This window comes from Stegodyphus dumicola, chromosome 10 (assembly GCF_044657685.1).
Source record: "Stegodyphus dumicola isolate Sdum_Otavi_A_Nest chromosome 10, ASM4465768v1".
In the NCBI taxonomy this organism is placed as follows: domain Eukaryota; kingdom Metazoa; phylum Arthropoda; class Arachnida; order Araneae; family Eresidae; genus Stegodyphus; species Stegodyphus dumicola.
In genome coordinates, this window is record NC_140777.1 from 162,418,471 (window position 1) to 162,437,710 (window position 19,240).

Sequence of the window (19,240 nt, forward strand, 5' to 3'; positions counted from 1 at the left end):
TTCGGGTAGTATACAAAAGGTTAGAATCTTGAAAAACTCAAAATTATCAAATATATTACGATTAAGTGCCAAAGAAATAATTAACACTTTCTTAAAGAAACTGCAAGGAAAGTTTAAAGTATTCTTTTTAAGTTATGAAGTAATATAAAGATTCTGTAGGTTTAAAAAACGATAAAACGATATAGCATAATCTTTGAATAACATTTACGATATTCAGAAATAATATTTTCAAAATAAAGATGGTAGAAAATTTCAAGTGTTACTAAGCTTTCATTACTATTACAAAAAAATAAGAATAAAATTTCTCAGGTAATCTTTATTTAAGGATCATTAAAAATATGCCTACATATATTACATATTAAAAATATACTAATATCTTACACTGTATTGGGAAAATTAAATATTTGTCATGTTTGAGATTACTACTAAATAGCGAGTAGATATATGCATTTACGTAATACACAAAAAAGCAGAAAAATTAAAATAATTGTTGACTGCCAGATAGTACACACGATGCAATACAAGCGTAAGCACATGATAATAATAACCAATAAATACTGAAACGAACAAAATAAACAGGTTAAAATAAAAGTATTTTTCATTACTTAAGTTACAAAATATAATACAGAGAGATAAAAAAGAGGTAAATGAAAATTACTGCAAATAAAAATTAGCCACCGCAAATTACGGGAGAAGAGATTACTTTAAGTGCAATTTAGACGTAATCTGTGGTGCAATTAAAAATTAACCACCACAGTTTCGAAGAAAAGGCGTTAGGACATTCAATAAAAATTTCTCTAATGCTCTAGAGCCATTCTTTATTTTAAAGAGAAAAAAGCCAAATTTAGTTGATCCTCGGAAGCCATCACAAATTTAGAGCAGCTTAAAATTGCTTTAATTCAACCTCCTTTCTTGAACTTTCCTGAACCCAGAGGGTAATTTCAAGATATCTGTAGATGCGTCTTGTTTCGCGATAAGAGCAAAATATTTTAGTAAAACTCTTAACGAAATACATAAATATACGGTCATTGAGAAAGGAACATTGGCAGTTTTCTTATCTGTTCAGAAATTTATGGTGTATTTCGGTAAAGAGCTGAACTTAAGTGGATGAAGAATAGTATACACTGAAGACACTGCTTTCACTTATCTGCATTTAGGAAAGAAATTATTGCCAACTTGCCAACATTAAGACAGAAAATGAAATTGTAAAAGTTCAGTTTAAAAATAAAATATACCCCTGGAAAGGAAAATGTTGTGGCTGATGACTTGACGAGAATTAAAGGAAATAAAATATGCAGTCATAACTTCGAAAATTTTAGATTCACAAGTGATGGTAATTAAAGGGTTGAAAACAGATCCCGAGTTTAAAACTATTTATCCTACCTTAATAATAAAAAATTTAGAACTCACCGATATTTATAGAGATAAATATTATGATACGAATCCATAGTAGGAAAGCTACCATAGACTGGTAATATCAGCATCACTAAAATTAAATGAAGCTACATGATGCATAATTGTCAGGTCATTTGGACATAAGAAAGATGAAACAGAAGTAGAAGAAATCAATTTATTTCCCTAAACAGAAAAGTTTTGTACCTGAATATGTCAAGTTCTGTGATACATGCCAATTATCTAATGATATTAATTATACCCTGGTAGTTTTCTTAAATGACACACAAGCAAACTGCCCCAATAAAATAGCCGGAATTTATTCATTATTCATTTATTTATCGGATATCTGTTTATTTCATTAGGACCAAATCCTAGGAATATAATAAATTAAATAAATTTTTGTTAGTAATCATAGATCACTTTTCAAAATGGAGGCAAACAACGCTGAGCTTTCGTGAAAGCATTTGCAGGCTGAGGCCTTGCTAAAAGTCAGATTTTTGAAGGGATATGCACGGGTCTTAATATTAAGCATTTTAAAATGGGCTCCTATTGATCACAATGGAATATTAAGTTTTGAGTAAAGCTAAAATTAATATGTAATAAACAGGTTTATTTTACTCCTTCATTTTCAGGTCATGATTCTTATACAGTCAAAAGTCGTTAATCCGGACTCGTCGGGACTTCAGCGATTCCGGATTATCGATTTTTCCGGATTATAGATCATCAGTTTAAATCTCGTAAGATGGCATGCAGAAATTCTAAAATTAAAAATATGAAACCGTAATTTATGAAATAAAGAACAATTATGATCTAAAGGGTATCAAAATTTACAAAAAAAAAAAGCTTAATATTTATTTGTTTACTTTATTAAACATTTCTCTCAATGTAAGTTGTTTAAGTTGCTTCATTTTATGTGATAATACTTTCTCTTTATAAAAAGACATAATTTCTTGTTCAGTTACAAAGTTCCGCTGTTCAAGTCCCGTTAATTGCTGTGCCGAGAATACCGACTAACTTGTCAATCGAAATTTTTTCGTTTTCACCAACCTCTCTGTCACATTCTTCATGTCTTTATCCATTTTTTGCAGCAATTCCACTTTTTGTTTGTTGGACATCGAAACATACTTTCGTTTTGTAGATCCTTTGGAAGTTCCAGCATCGGAAATTCTATTTGACATAATCGAAAGTTCAAGTTTACTTTTATAAAATTGCTCTTACAGTCTGCAAAAAATAATAAGCGGGATCCAATTCGAAGATTAAGGAACAACGCAATCATTAACATTAACTGAAATAGATAATTAGATAATTTTAGCTTACACCGTCCATTATACATTAAACGCGCAGGCGAAAACGTAATCTGCACTTGCGCACACGCATATGCGCAGTAGTCAAAGTCTTAGGCGCACGCGTAAAACGGCTGTGCGCATGTGCCAACGCAGCGCATGCGCAGAAAGTTTTTAGCTTTGAGGTCCGGATTATAGATCATTCCGGATTATGGGTGTCCGAATTAACGACTTTTGACTGTATTTAGAAGTTAGATGGAACGATAAGCCGTCTTCCTTCCATCTATCTACATTACGGTTTCCAAGTTCCAGAAAAGATATATAGCATTTTCTGCAGTGAGGAATAGGCACGATTTCATGAATGGCTATTAATTCTGTCTGGAAAGTCCAGTTCCTCGTGTTCATTTGGCAGAATCTAATCGATATTTACTTTTCATCTTTGAATATGACCATTTCTAATGTTTATTCGAGTGCAAAATTTGAAAAGTGTAACTATTTCTTTTTAGTAATTTATCTAAAACCATTAAGTTACTAACCCCGCTACATCAGAAAAGGAGAAAAAGGTTTTTCTACAAAAAAGCCCTGACTGCTTAAAATATTTGTTAACTTAGTATTATATCTTAATTAAAAAATGTCAATGATTTACTAAATGATCACTTCTCAACAGATTAAATACCCATATGCCAATGTCCGGATTCTTTCCTGAGAGTAAGTATATCAAAATATTTATATGAACACTAATTTAGTTTTTTTAACTTTTCATTAAGATTTTGTAGAGTTATTAGGTTTTTTTTTTTTTTTTTTTTTTTTTTTAAGCAGGGAACGGAAAAGTGTGCAATGCCCTCACCTGGACTCGAACCTCGGGCCTCTTGACACGCGCCGAGTGTACTGGCCATTACACCACAAGCATGCTAAGAAGGCGGGAGAAATACCTTATATACTCCCCTTTTAAAGGGCGACTGAGGATTAAGGGACCCAATCGCCAAATCCTGGTGGTGGAGAATTATCAACCACCAGCCTCTTAGTTCGGGCTCCAATTTAGAGTTATAAGGTTTTTTTTTAAGCAGAGGACGGAAAAATGTGCATTGCCCTCGCCGGGACTCGAACCTCGGACCTCTCGATACGCGCCGAGTGTGCTAAGAAGGCGGGAGAAACATCTTATAATTTATTTTCAGAATTTTTCATTAGACATGGCAAAAATATGAATTTTCGAAATGATGCCTCTGTGTGGCAAGATAGAACTCAATTCAGTCAGGGGGAAAAATAATAAATAAATACATTTTTTGCCCTTATTCGATGGAAAAGAATCAAAACTTCCGTTGATAATACCTCCTTGCGAGTTAAAGAACAGGGGAAGTTTATGGAAAATTTAGAATTTCTTGGAATTGATTTTACATCTTCTAATTTTGTAATCTAGTTTACAAAATTAAGCTATTGAAGTAAAAACAGTTCTTTCGAAATATGTGGTTAAAATTAATTATTTTCTAATAACAAAGAGCCGAAAAATCTGATTTAATTGCTTTCAAATTATAAGAAAGAAACACAATCACTATATGTTCATACAGTTTACCATTAATTCAAAATTATTACTCAATGTACAGTAAAAATTAAATATCAAAAATAGCATACAGATAAATAAAAGTTATCTTAAAAACAATCAGTTGTAAATATATATTTTTCCTTCGTACAACTTTGGATTGCCAAGTTAAATTTAGGAACTTTGTCCTGGTCCTTTTTCACTTGCAAAATTTTAATTCATAATAACATTAATTTTCACGTCATATCAAATAATAACACTGAAAAATATTCTTAATTGAAAATTACTTTTAATTATATATAAACAATCACATTTTCAATTAATCAAATAAACTTACTCTGAGCCTCCGTGAGTAATTTCTGAAAGAGACGAAAATATATGTAAATATTTACTATCTTAATAGAAGTATTGTATTTGCTTATAAATTGTAATGAATGATTATAATTATTTTTTTAGAATTTCCTAGAATTAATCAAAATTTTAAGGAACGAAGAGAATTAAATTAAAGCAGACCTAAATAAACAATGAGTATTAACGAAAGAATTATTTTCAAGAACAACGATTTCATACTCTACTTACATACCATTACATGTATTAGCTATTTACTAATTGAAATGGAAATTGCTGTATTTCTTTATGTATATCCGTCATAAATCCCGTGTAAGGAATGGAATTTTTATGACTGTAGTGACTTTTTGGAATGACGGTACTTAAAATTTGTCTAGCCTAAAGTTTTCACGAGAGGTTAAGGGCAAGAAGGAAGAAGAGTTTCTGCTCCTTTTTATCTACCGGGAAAAGACATTATTTTCAGATTTTTAAAAGCAATTGTTATGAATATTAGAGCATATTTTTTATTTTCATTATTCCAGTTTTTTATTATGAGAAAAAATACAATGATGAGAAAAATAAATTTGTAGGTTAGAGACAAATATTTTAATATACTAGATGTATTTTCAAGAATTACTTCAGTTAATCCTGAATTTCTGCTTAAAAGAATTATGATTAACAACCTAGTAAGTACTTCCCATTTACTAGATTATGTATATATATTAACTTACATATGGAGTTATATATATATTAACTTATATATAACTTACATACGTAAATATATTTACATATATAACCCCATACGCCGTTCAGTTGAAAATATTGATTTCTAAATTGGTTATTTAATTTTGAACTACTTTAATTATAAATATAAACAAGTATTGCAAGAAACAGAAAGTTATTATTTTTTTAATTTGATCCAAGTTATGCAGTTTGAATATATTTACAGCTAAAAATTATTTTAAAACAATTCCTTTGCTTACCATTTTTAAGACAAGAGCTGCTGTCAGAAATAGGAATGTAAATAACCTACGCATAGTTTCTCTTATAATTTAAAGCTGAAAAATATTACTAATCATTAATGCAATAATTTAAAGAATGAATTTCCCTTGAAAATTATATACATTTAAAACTCAAACCACTGCAGATATTCCTCCTAACATGTTATTGCCTCATATGAGAAATGTCGTAATTTCTGAAGATTCACTGTTTGAAACTATCCTCTGGGTACAATCACGAAATTTATACAGATCCATGGTAACACAAATGTATGCAATGATGACAGTATTTAAGTGTTTACTTAGCCATTAGAGAGGATCATTTAAAAACCAAATTTCTAACACGCACTGCTTGCTCTGCAAGTATGTTTTGGTCCAATTAAATTAGAAGTCAAACGAAATGCTTCTTGATTATTTGCTTACTAAATAATTCCATTTTTGTCTTTTTCATAACGTATTGCAATTTATGTATCTCAGAGCCTGTCATCCACGTCTGATGACGAAAGCGTTGGTATAGCAACAAACTTCGCATCTTTATGTAAAGATGACAAATATTTTCTATACCACTTGCGGACAAAAAGATAAAACGCAACTTCATTGGAAAAAATCATAAATATTGCATTGATTGAGATGAAAATAAAACTTCATAAGCAAATGGAAAAGAAAGACAATATCCTTCAATGTGATTTGCCACATTGAACGCGAGAAACAATTATATACAGTAGATTCCAGTTAATAGATCCACCCTGTTTTGAAACAAATAGCACAGATCTTAATCAGAAAAGTAACCGCGATTCAGTTGGCTTATTATATTATTATTATTATTATTATTATTATTATTATTATTATTATTATTATTATTATTATTATTGATGTTGTTGTTGTTGTTGTTATAAGCTTTTGTTTAACTCATTCGTGGCGTTCATCGCTATGGTCAAAAATTTGTGATCGATTTTTAGACTATTTTCTGATAAGCTATTGAGCTCAAATTTTACACACATACACTTTTTGCAGATGATAATACAATATGGTGAAGCTGTGATTTCGAATTTTTTTTTAATTTAATGCTGAAATATCTGGTTGGTTTGGTTTGTTTGATTACGGCAAAATTCGCGAGGGCTATCTGCTTAAGCGAAAGGATGCCTTCGTGTTGGATTTTCTAAGGGAAGCTGGCTTGTATCCCCACTACACATGGAGAAAATCACAAAAACATCCATTCAACCAGCCCATTCGCCCAGAACCGAACTACCAGTTTTCAGTGACTTCACTGCTTAACCACTGATGATCTGTTGACCTTTTTTTTCATACCTTAATTAACGAAGAAACTAAAAATCTCAGAGTTTTACTGTTTGCACCATGTGATAGAACGCGAAAGAAAATTCTTTAAATGAAATTTATATTAAATTTTTTTAATAATTTCTGATTTTTACTGAATTTTGTAAAAGTGTTCTATTTTTTTTTAATATTTGGCATTCATATTTCAAAATTTCAACATCTCAAACTGTATCGGCTGCAAAGTCTTGAAATTTTCACAGATTATGAAACAAATTCTTCACATTCTTTTAAAACAAGCATAAGTAAAAATGTTAATTAGGATATTTCTTTACATTTTAAAATTTTATATACTGCACACTTTAAACGGAATAGGAAACTGCAGTTTTTCTTTTGTCGTAATGTGATTCGCTTGGGGTTTCGAAGTCACGATGTCATTATAAGTCACGCTGTTTTTCTTGCTTCTGTATAGATTTCTTTAATAATTAATAATTTTATTTGTTTATTTATCTATTTCCCTCACTTCATCGTATCACTTCCGAAGGAATTAAATTTACTATAGAAGTCTTCGGCCTTTTAAAATTGTTCCTTCTTTATAGATTAATTTCTTTATAGATAAACCTCAAGATGAACAGAGTTTAACAATTTATTAGCTTTTAAAATTATTTCAATGAAATCTACTATACCATTTTAAATTTTTCCCACTTTTTTAATTTGTATGCATTTTTCCCAGCATTTCAAAGCTTGTTTCTTTAATGTTATTGTGAAACCTAATGTTATTTTCTTTTATAGGACATTTAAATTCTAATATACAAAAATGTAACTATAAAAAGATTTGAAATTTTTAAAAGTTTTGTGTAAACAATTATCATGGCGACATGTCATCTAGGTAGTATCCGAATAGCGCAGCAATCAAGTGACGAAATAACTAAAAAGTTCAATTCTAATAGAAACAAGCATAAAAAATATAACATGTTATCTATAAAATACAATAAGTTGTAGAGACATTAGGCTATTTTGAAGCAATATATATGAAAAATGAGTAATACCCTCGCTGGGACTCGAACCTCGGACCTCTCGAATACGCGCCGAGTGTGCTCACCGCTACACCACGAAGGCATGCTAGCTAAGAAGGTGAGAGAAATAGTTTATATACTCCCCCCTTTAAAGGATGACTGGATATTGGGGGACCCAGTCGCCAAATTCTGGTGGTGGAGAATCATCATCCACTACCTGTTTTAGTTCGGGCGCACTGTAGAGTCATTAGGATATTTTTTTTAAGTAACAGACATGAAAAATGAGCAGTGTCCTCCCCGGGACTTGAACCTCGGACATTTCGAATACGCGGCAAGTGTGCCGACCACTACACCACGAAGGCGTGCTAAGAAGGCGGGAGAAATATCTTATAAAGTCTTCAAAAATAAAAAAGCAAATAAAATGAAAGTAGGAAATATATACAAATCCCTAAAAATATTTATATTTACAAGTTCGCCTGGGATCGGACTCGCGATAAGTTGCTGGTCACTGCTTAAAATCACTCGGCTGCCGAGTCCTGAGAAATTTTAATGAATAACTCAAGTGCTTCTAAACCGAATTCAATCATGTCTTGCTTATTTTGGCTGATTTTTAAGTTGCCATAGGGTGCTTTTAATTTAAAAACATCTTTTTCAAATCTTCAAAGGAATCTGAACTGCTATACTCAGACTCTACATTTTAACTCTATTACTCTGGCTGGGACCTATTAATATTTTTATGCTCATTTTTTGCTGCAAAAGTGGCTGCGTATGTTTTCCTTTCCCTGTTATTTTATAAATTTGCTTTTGTTATGTTTGGAGTAACGAGAAAAACTGCATTTTTGTTATTTTCTTCCTCTTCATTTGATACGTTATTTCCCGTCTCTTTGGGTATAAAATGCTACTGGTCGCATGCGGACCAGCGCAGAGCATTCATGTGGCAGCAATTTCTTTTTTACCTTTTATATGGCACTCGTGTGATCTGTGCTATTCAAAGCACCTACACATCGAGGTTTGTTATAGCAAGCTCTTTGCGTACGCCGGTAACGTTAAAAATATTACGGGAGTACGCAAGATTGCATTGGATCAGCTCAGACCAACTCCTCTTCGTGACAATTTTTACTCTCATATCAAGTAAGTGACTCACGCTTCGTAGACTTTTTCCTTCAAGATTTCTGCGTAAAATACTGGCAGTAGTGTATGAATTCCACTGCTCATTCTTTTCAAATGATGACATTTTAAAACAGAAACATTAAGGTTAAATAATTATTGTTTAACTTCTTCTGCTAGCATGTTTGCTATCAATCCTACGATAACTGACTTGATGTTTTTCTCTGGATTTAGAAGAAATGAAGAAATAGCTATTTTTTTCTTTCCCAAATTTATTTGTATTCTGCGGAAGTCGTCGATGTTAAATAGTTGCACCCTAATGGTATAACCCTCTTTTACTTTCTAGTTTGGTTACTCCGAGAGATTGCTTTATTCTTTGCATAATTGTAGCTAATTTATATTATTTTGAGTTATGACTAGCGGCGGGATTTTCATGTGTGGGTTTTTGAGATGCTGTTTAGCGGCAATCTAGTGTGTTGGCATATAATCTGCATCCATTTCGGGGTCACCTGAATTTTGATTTTTGTTTAAGGCGCTATACGGGAGGGCTCACTAGAAAAGATTCTACAGAGGATCCGCTGTTTTTTCTAACACGCTTAGTGCGTTTAACTGTGGTCCACTCAGCATCTACACTCATGAGATTATCTTGCGCTTTTAATTTAAGACTATTTTCATGCATTTCTCTTTCTTTCGGTTTATCATCGTGAACAGGAAAAGACCTAGTCGTCAGCTAGGCGATTGGCCACATCCCAAATCATTTACAGTACTACAACTTCCACTTATTGTTGATTTCGGCTGTGTTTCGGCTGTTTAGTCATTTAATAGAATTGCTGAAGGAAGTGTCATATCGTTTTCTCAGGTTTCAAAACCGCCGTGTTTTGTTTAATACTTCTAATAGTTATATCTAACTCTAAAATAGGGAAATAATTTTTTTTACTGCTAATCTGAAGTTACTTAGAATGGCGTCGAATAGTATATCAATGACTCCTAACTCAGGTTTGATTGTATTTCAGTTCATTAATGTATCTGTTGAATCATTTTTTTAAAAAATGTAAAATTATGTGTTTTTTTAACGTAGCAATTTTTTATAGTCACCTTTTCTCTAACTGTATATTTTGTGTTTTATGAAAGTTCGCATGCTCCGTAAGAGTTATTCTTTTTCTGTAGTTACAATTTGTAGAACTTTACTGTTTATGATTTCTATTCCTAATGCAGTAATATTTTCAGGTAGTTAAAAATTATTAGCTTCTCTTCTCTGTAATATTTATAACCACTTAACAGCAAGTTTCATTTCGATCTTAAGAGCCCACCAGCGGCCGAGCGGTAAAGTCGTTGAACACTGTTAGTTCGGTCCGAGATTCGAATCCCGCGAACGGGCTGGCTCTGGCTGCATGGGCGTTTTCGTGGTTTTTCCCCATGTGTAACGTGTATACGAGTCATTTTCCCCTAGAAAATCCTCCACGAAGGCATCCCTCCCCTTAGGCAGATAGCCTTCGTGTGCTTTGCCATAACTCAACACACCAACACCAACATTTCGATCTTAAGTGGTAAGTAAAGAATAATGTTAAAAAATATATGAATGAAAACTGTTTTGCATATATAGCAAATGTGGCAAATTTCCTAATTCTCTCACTGTGGTGGTGATGATACATGTTATAATGATAAATACGGAGAGTGTCTGTATGATCTTGCAGTTTCCATTTTAAATGTTTTTTAAAAGAATAAGAATATAGCAAGAGACAGTTGTGGAACTTGACAGAACTGATTATGTAGTGAGTGTAGCATAGGTAAAGTGACTTTTAACTGATATGGTAGTTGGTAATCATCATCTTTAGATGTGTCAAGCATCACTGTTTAAGAATGACTTCAAGCAATAGGCATAACTAGCATTGCAGTTCTATTCTGGTTTTACTACTAACATTTCCGTAAGGGCTGTTTCAATGTTATCTATGTTATAAGGGCTTTAATCAATTTAAATGTTATAGTGCTTATATCAAGACATAGAACTGTACACTTTCTTTGGTCTTGAAACACTACCATCAGTTACTAGAAGATTCAAGAGAACTACTCTTATATGCACCCTCAGGTCGCCAAATGCAGCGACAAATTTCTCGCCAAACATTTTTGGCGAGAAACTCCACGCTGCCATATTACTATCTAAATTTTTTGTCTACATTTCAAACTTTAAGCCTAAAATGTCTAAAAAAACCATGTTTTGACCACACAATTTAAGCTAAAAATCCCCCCCCCCAAAAAAAATTAGATAGCAAAAACTTAAAGTTTCTAACCAAAAATATTTGACAAGAATCCATGTACACAACAATATGTTTTAGCTTTAAAAAAATCTACGAATTGCACAGTCTACGCAACGAACGAATCTACGAACTACACACACCTTGCTTTAATAAATTAACATGAGAACAATAAATTTCAAAGAATACCAATACAGCATTCTGTTTCAACTTTAAAAAACATCTAAGAATTGCACAATCTATGCACTATACACTAATCAACAAAATAAACTATAATAACTAAAATTAATTTCAAACTATTCAAAAAAACAACAATAACGACAGAAATTCATACTAAAAAAAACAATGAACAAAACATTGTACAAAATAAGAACAAGAATAAAATAAAATGCACTTACCATGAATGAATGCTTTTTCGAACACGAGAAATACCAATTTCATATCGCCTTTAACATGCCGCCACGTAATCACTATCATATTTATATGACAGCCAGAGACACTATCCAGAAAATTCATACTATGGTTTACAAATAAATATTTAAGACCTTCTTTTCCTATATCCTTGTAAGATTTCCAGCGATATGAAAAAATAGTTGTACAAGGCTCAATCCACTCTATAATACACTGCATTAGCATTTTCTTACTTCTATCATGCACAGCCACTAAAAATAATCTCCCAGACACTCATGCAACCAAGTCTCTTATTGCAACATAGACCATTTCAAAACACTCTCGACACGAACCAATGAGCAATTAAATCACTCATGCAAAAGAGTTTTCAACATCAAAAGGTTTGCCATATAACACGCAATTGCGCCAAAAACCAGCGCAGAACACATATCACCACATTTGGTGATCTTAGGGAGCATATGAGAGTAGAGCCGATTCTAGAACTGATGTTGGCATCTTTTTTCGGCTGCAGGTCAAAGTCAACACCAAAATGTGTGTATCAAGATCACATTTTAAGTCAATGGTATTTTTACCTTAAAACAGTCTTTTTTGATGAGATCCAGCATGCCAATATGAGATTATGTTTCCAACTGACATGGACAGATAAGAATGATAGTTCAGCAATACTTAGTTTATCTGGCATGAAATAGGACCTCTTGGGTAGAGTAGACTTTAAGGTACCCCTTGTATTATGGCGAAGTTGTTGTTTGATTTATCGCCAAGTTGTTGTTTCATTTATGGTAGCCTGAGTAGTTGAATGTTATGGAAACCCTATTGTGACGTAATTGGGTGCATGATTCTGGGAAATTTTGGGTACTTTTCCGTTTCGCCGGCGCAAATCTCGCCAAGCAGACTTTATTGGTGACAACACACAATATACTCATAAAAAATGTTAATTCTAAGAATTTTTTTTATTTTTTTTTATTTTGGAGGCATAAATATTTTAATATCATTTAGAATTTTTTCAAATGGGTCTTTTGTGTCCTTTCACCACATAAATTCGGCGAGGTAACATTCCAGATGATGCCGAGCAGTTCCTCTGGGTTTTTTATTCCGCCATTTTGCGCTTCCCCATAGTCTTTCAATTTTTTGCGTGTGTGTTCCAGTTTCCGGATCTACAAAATTGTATTTATGATTCACTTTGAAATGTTCGAAACTTTCCTCTTCCAGTTTTTCAGTGCAATATGATTTCCATGAATCGGAATATATTGTAGTTCCTTTTTCAATGTTTTCATTTATTGCCTCTAATATAATACTCATGGATCGGTTTGGCACCATCACAAGGAAACATTCGTTTGTTTCACGACAAACTCCACCAAAGATCCACTGTTGTGGTAAAATCCATCCCGCGTTGTTTTTGCGCTTTGTGAACATACCTACATCCACTTCAACGATCATACCAGGTCCTCCTGTTTTGCGTTGTTGACATTTAAGTAAAGAATCCACAGAAACCTCTTGCATGTAGTTATTCCAATCCACAACTGTTCCATGACTGATTTCCAACTGCTTTTCACACCATTTAACTGAAGTTAAGGTTGATCTTTACATTATGATAACTTGGCGTTTTTTTGGCGACCAACTCTTCTACAGCAACCCTCTATTTTTTTTTTTCCCGCCGCCATTTTGTCTTCATGAAGTAAAGACATGTTTCTTTTCTTTTTATCTACTGAACACTTCTTCCAACAATCTGCTAGCCGAATTACACTTATGCTAGAAATTTTATCTAACAAAACTGCTTAATCATGACAAATATTCACTGCAAAATTGGGAAAAAGTGCACAATACCATACTCCTTACGCGTTTTTCAAAATAACACATACACATAAACCATGTACACGGCGACTTATTTTTACTTAAAAAAACATCCCAGAATTGCACAAAAATGGCATTGCGCACACTCTTCACTATATCCATGTACACTGCTTTTTTCTCATAAATTAGAAAAATTTCACGAAAATACATGACAATTTTCTCAATCTTTAAACCTGGTAAAAAGAACATATATGAAATTACCTGATCGCGAAAAAGTATTTACCCTTTACAAATATGAACATTTCCACATATAAAATAAATAAAATATCCAAAAACTTTTACCTCTAAATCATCTATTACATTATACACGTCACCAACGAATTCATACCGCAAGCATTACAAATACTTAGTATCAAATATTTAAATTATTTCCATGCACGTTTACTTCAACTTAAACGTGTACCAAATTCCTACAAACATAAAATTCACAAAATAACTATCATTTAATTAAAATATCACTAAACCATGTACACGTCAACTTATTTTTACTTAAAAAAACATCCCAGAATTGCACAAAAATGGCATTGCGCACACTCTTCACTATATCCATGTATACTGCTTTTTTCTCATAAATTAGAAAAATTTCACGAAAATACATTACAATTTTCTCAATCTTTAAACCCGGTAAAAAGAACATATATGAAATTACCTGATCGCGAAAAAGTATTTACCCTTTCCAAATATGAACATTTCCACATATAAAATAAATAAAATATCCAAAAACCTTTACCTCTAAATCATCTATTACATTATACACGTCACCAACGAATTCATACCGCAACCATTACAAATACTTAGTATCAGATATTTAAATTATTTCCATGCACGTTTACTTCAACTAAAACGTATACCAAATTCCTACAAACATAAAATTCACAAAATAACTATCATTTAATTAAAATATAATTAAATTCAAAAACACTACTTAAAATATAAATGAGCACATACATTAAATTAATACATACATAAATACCCATTTCGAATTCACTTTAGTTATGGCCATGGGATCCAAAAATTCACGAACACTGTTTCACACAACACAGAATAAAGCCAAATACAAAATTTCCAGATTTTTTCCCGATTTCCCCCCTTTTCCGATTAAAGAACCGTAATTCGTCCATTAATATCACGACATATCCCATGATCTCTCATTTCCCTCACACAAAATAATGCGTAATCGGAACTGAGTACTGCTCACATTATTACCAAAGTCCCAGGTAGTAACCTTTATCGCCTCCAAAATGTCGCCGAACTACCAGTTACCATATTGTAAAGATCAACCGAAGTTAATTCTTCACTCCAACCATAAATAAATCTTAAACACTTCAAGAAACTCAATCTCCATGATTCAAACCATGTGCCTTTCTGTATACTTCTGTTACTGCGGCAAGTTGAAAGGTTGCAACGCCATTGAATTTCGTCTCTGAAATATAATTTCATTTCATGATTATTTTCAAAAATAGCAATGTTAGGCAAAACGCCTTTCGCTTGAAAGAATCTGACGGTTTCTTCCTCTGTCCTGGGCAAATCCCAAATTTTCATTGGTTTTTCATCCATTTTTGACATATTTGTAAAAGACGTTAATTTAAGAATTTAAAGACGTTAAATTAAAGATTTACTATGCTTTCATGGTATAACCTCTTGATTCGCCGGTTAATATCACGTGATCCCAAACGATCTCATCTCACGTAAAATATGCTACAAAAATCTGATTCTCTCAGGAATTATCTACATTAATTTCAAGTTAAATCTCAGTATGAAATACGAGTTTAAATGCAAGAATTATTTCAATATTATAATTTAAAAAATTCTGTAACTGTATGCCAATATTGAAAAAAAAAAGGTAAATCTGATAATAAATCTCAGCGACTTGTTTTGAAAAAGTGCCGTGAAAGGTTATCAGCGATGATATTCGCTTTGGCATCAGTTCTACCATTTTCGGCGACTTTATCGCTTGCGCTGGCGAAATGGGAAATTGCGCCGACCAAACGGAAAAGTACCAAATTTTGAATCATGGGATGTTTTGTAAGCGTTTTGGTGGTGTGTGTTAAAACCGTTTAGATAGATTTGAATGGGTTTGTAGGAAAAAAGGTTCAGATGGTCACTATGTGAAGCATTCGATCAGAAAGAGTACCTGGTTTGAAAACTCTATAAACAGACATAATTTCTGGTTCAGTTACAAAGTTCCACTGTTCAAGTCCTGTAATTGCTATGTCGAAAATACGGACTAACTTGTCAATCAAAATTTTTTCGTTTTCGTTTCGTCTCTGTCACTTTCTTCAATATCGGAAGTGCGCATGGGTAAACGGTTTACACGCATGCTTAGCGGATGCCGCATTAAACGCGCATGCATAAGTTTGAGGTCCAGATTATAGATCATTCTGGATAATGGACATCCAGATTACAGACTTTGTACTGTACTACCTTGATTTGCATATCAGAAATTGTTTGATCACTTTCAATTAGATGATGCTAATTAATTTGTCTTTCACATATTCCCTTTAAAAATTTATTACAATGATTGTTTATTTCATGGAATATCATTATTTTGGTTACGTAAAGATAAATATGGACATTAGTGTATTTATCTGAAGATCTTGTGTTCAATTTCAGATGAAGCAACTGTGTTTTCAACTTTTCTTGAATCAGATTCCTCTTCTGCTGTTATCTTAATTATTTTACACTAAAGTACTTGAATTTATGTATTTATATTTATTCATACATTTTGAGTTCATTGACAAGTTGATACATTTCATTAGAATAAATCTTTCACCAGAATTTTTGTTGCAAATCCTGGTAAGTGTTTTGCTCTAATAATTGAAAGTAATGGATATTGCCATATACACCAGTGTACAAAACTTTAGCAACAGGTGTTCTTTTTGCCATAACTCTACAAGAAACCATCTGAGAGACATGAAATTCAGAAATGAGAGACAGCATTTTGTATTTAAACAATGACGAAAGCATAGATGCACAAAAATGAATACAATGCATACTGTATGGAATTAAACAAAAAAAAAGACTGTATTGAACTCAAAGTATTGTTACACATAATTGTCAGTACAGGAGGAAAAACAACAAGCAGATGTTTCTTAGTATGGGATATGCCCTCCCCTTACTGCAGTGGTTGCTTCGCACCATCTCTCTATGCTCAGCACCAGATTGTCTTACAGATCTTGAGGTAAGAGTGCTCATTCCTCAATCAGCATCTGTTTCAGTTGTTGGGTGTTCCCTGGAGAAATAATCATGTCACAAGGTTTCTCCCCAAAGCATCCCACACATGTTCTATGGGATTTAAATCAGAGAAGTACGCTGACCAATCAATTCAAGTGGTACCTTCCCTTTCCAATAGCTTCTGAACCGCAGGATTGTCATCCATAAAAACAAAGTCTGCTCCAGTGGCACCTCAGAACAGACACACATAGGGGGGAGACAACCTCCTGACAATAGCGATCTCCAGTTACTGAACCTCTGTCGAAAATGTGGAGCTCTGTCCACCCGTTCAGCAAAATGTCTCCCCAAATGAGAACTCCGGGACTACTATAATGATCTCTTTCCATGATACTACTGAGATCAGACCGTCTCCCGACCTCCCTCCAACTCAACTGGCATTGAGAATCACTTATGGTTTTAAAACGACTCTCATCCGTAAAGATGACACAACTGATGATTGATGAGATTGATGAACAAACGATTGATGAGATATCCAGTTTTTGTGCTCCTTGCACCACTCTAAATGATTGTGCCGATGGGCAACTTTGAAAGGGATTTAACGTTCAGGATGGTGGGTGAATAGGCCACCTTTGTGAAGGCGTCTGGACACAGTAAACCGCGACACTTGTCGCCTCGTTACTGTACACAGTTGCTGAGCTTGGTACTTGCTGACTGGTTTTTCTTTTCACCTAATATATCAGTCATCCACTGCAGTTGTTTTACTAGGACAACCACCACCAATCTTCCTAACAGCTGTACCTGGTTTGAAAAGCTTTCCAAGCCATGAAACAGCACTTTAGTTGATTCCAAACTCTTCAGCTACACTGGTCACACTCTGCCCCCGTCCTCCAGTTTTCTGATTATTCTTCTACATGTGAAGTCATTTAGGTGAATTCTTGTAGCCATATTTCATGAAAGAACTCTTCTGCACTTGTTACGAATGTCTTTAATTCCGTCTTCATCCTTCCTTTTATTGTAGTCTTGAGTTGAGCATGCTGACCGCATGCATTTTGCGTACACTCACGTCGTCTGTGACATTGTATTCCTGACATTTGCATACACATGACCTTGCTATTAAATTGTGTGTTCATTGTACTGGTCGCCAAGCCCTATTCTGCAATTTCATGGCTGTCTGATTAAAATTTATATTGTTGCTTAAGTTTTGCACACCAGCGTATAATGTTTAGCATCTGCTAGATGCTCTGGTGTTCCGCACCTACATCTTAACATTTCTTCCTAAGAATCATTCGAAATAAGATGAAAAATTTCCATGATTTGTTGCTAATTGTACTAGGAAGAAATTTGTTTTTATTCTTTTTAGAGATACTTGTGGGAAATATTCATGAGTTCATCTTCCTGTAACTGCCTTGTCCCATCTTCTTTGCCATTTTTAGCCCAAAGGGCGTTAGCCCAGAAGGGCTATTAATTTTGTTTTGGCATTTTGCATTGTGAACCAATAAATGTTGGTTCCTATAATCCAACCTATAAATGTTGGTTCACTTTACAAATTGTTGCCACCAAATATTACAGCCCTGCCTAATATTTAAAGAAATTAAATAATGAAGATTCTGCATAAATGTATGTATGTTTCTCGCACTGTGATAAAACAATGTTACCTAGAGCCATCAAATTTAGAATAACGCAATCTTCCATGGAATATGGGTGCCTGAAAGCCTGAATTAGGAATTTGAAATTTGTTTTATTATCAATTTTGTATTTTGTAACACTTTAACGAATTTTTTATTAACACACTCAACGATTTTGAAGTAAGCAATGGCCATACTGTACAGAGAAAAAAAACATTTTAATCTCCAATGCGCGAGACTTCGTATCAGAAATTCTAAAGATATGCTCATTTTAAAATTATTTTGCGATATTGCTGTTGAATTTAATTTTATGGTTTAAGTGCAAAGAACATGATATTTAATAAATAAAGGCAGCACACAAAATGTTAAAATAACACCCCTTTGGGCATAATGTAAATCCTGAAAGCTCTCAGATTTTATATTAAAACTTGTTTAGAAATTTCATTCTTGATTGTAAGTCTTGAAATAGGAAGATAGATATGAATCATATCTTTTAATGTGGCATCCTTAGCTGCTGTATCAGCAGCTTCATTCCCTATTATATGTGTACGTCCCCATATCCAGTTTAGGATAATTGGATGAATATTCACTTCCATATTATTTGTTTCTTGAAAAGATTGAATAAGAAGTTTTTTTCATGGAACATAATGCCTTTAAAAACACTTTGACTATCTGTATAAATGCTCACATACTGTGACTTCCGAGAAAAGCATTTAGCCACAAAAAGGCTTCATTCAAATGTATTGCTTTGGCTTGGAAAATTGGGCTTGAATCATTTAGTCTAAATTTTTTACATATTATAATTTGTTTACCTTTCAGCAGCATTTAAGTTATAAATACAGCTCAAATTTTATCTTGAATCATTGACCCATGTGTAAAAATTTCCATTTCCTTTCTTTTCATATGCCAAATGATTGGTGTGGATTGAGCTGGGAGTTAGCTAAATTTTAGGACTTCTAATTCTGCTATAGAACTTGGAATATTTAATTCTT

General features: G+C 33.0%; 1 protein-coding gene across 1 annotated transcript in view; it reads left to right on the forward strand.

Annotated features, from left to right (window-relative positions):
• The first annotated feature begins 9,709 nt into the window (after positions 1–9,709).
• Positions 9,710–19,240, forward strand: part of LOC118184584 (transcription initiation factor TFIID subunit 10-like) — a 33,044-nt gene continuing 23,513 nt past the window's right edge. The window contains exon 1 of the mRNA XM_035354289.2: positions 9,710–9,931. Within this exon, the coding sequence (XP_035210180.1) occupies positions 9,895–9,931 (37 nt within the window). The 5' untranslated portion in view covers positions 9,710–9,894. The remainder of the gene's footprint in view (positions 9,932–19,240) is intronic.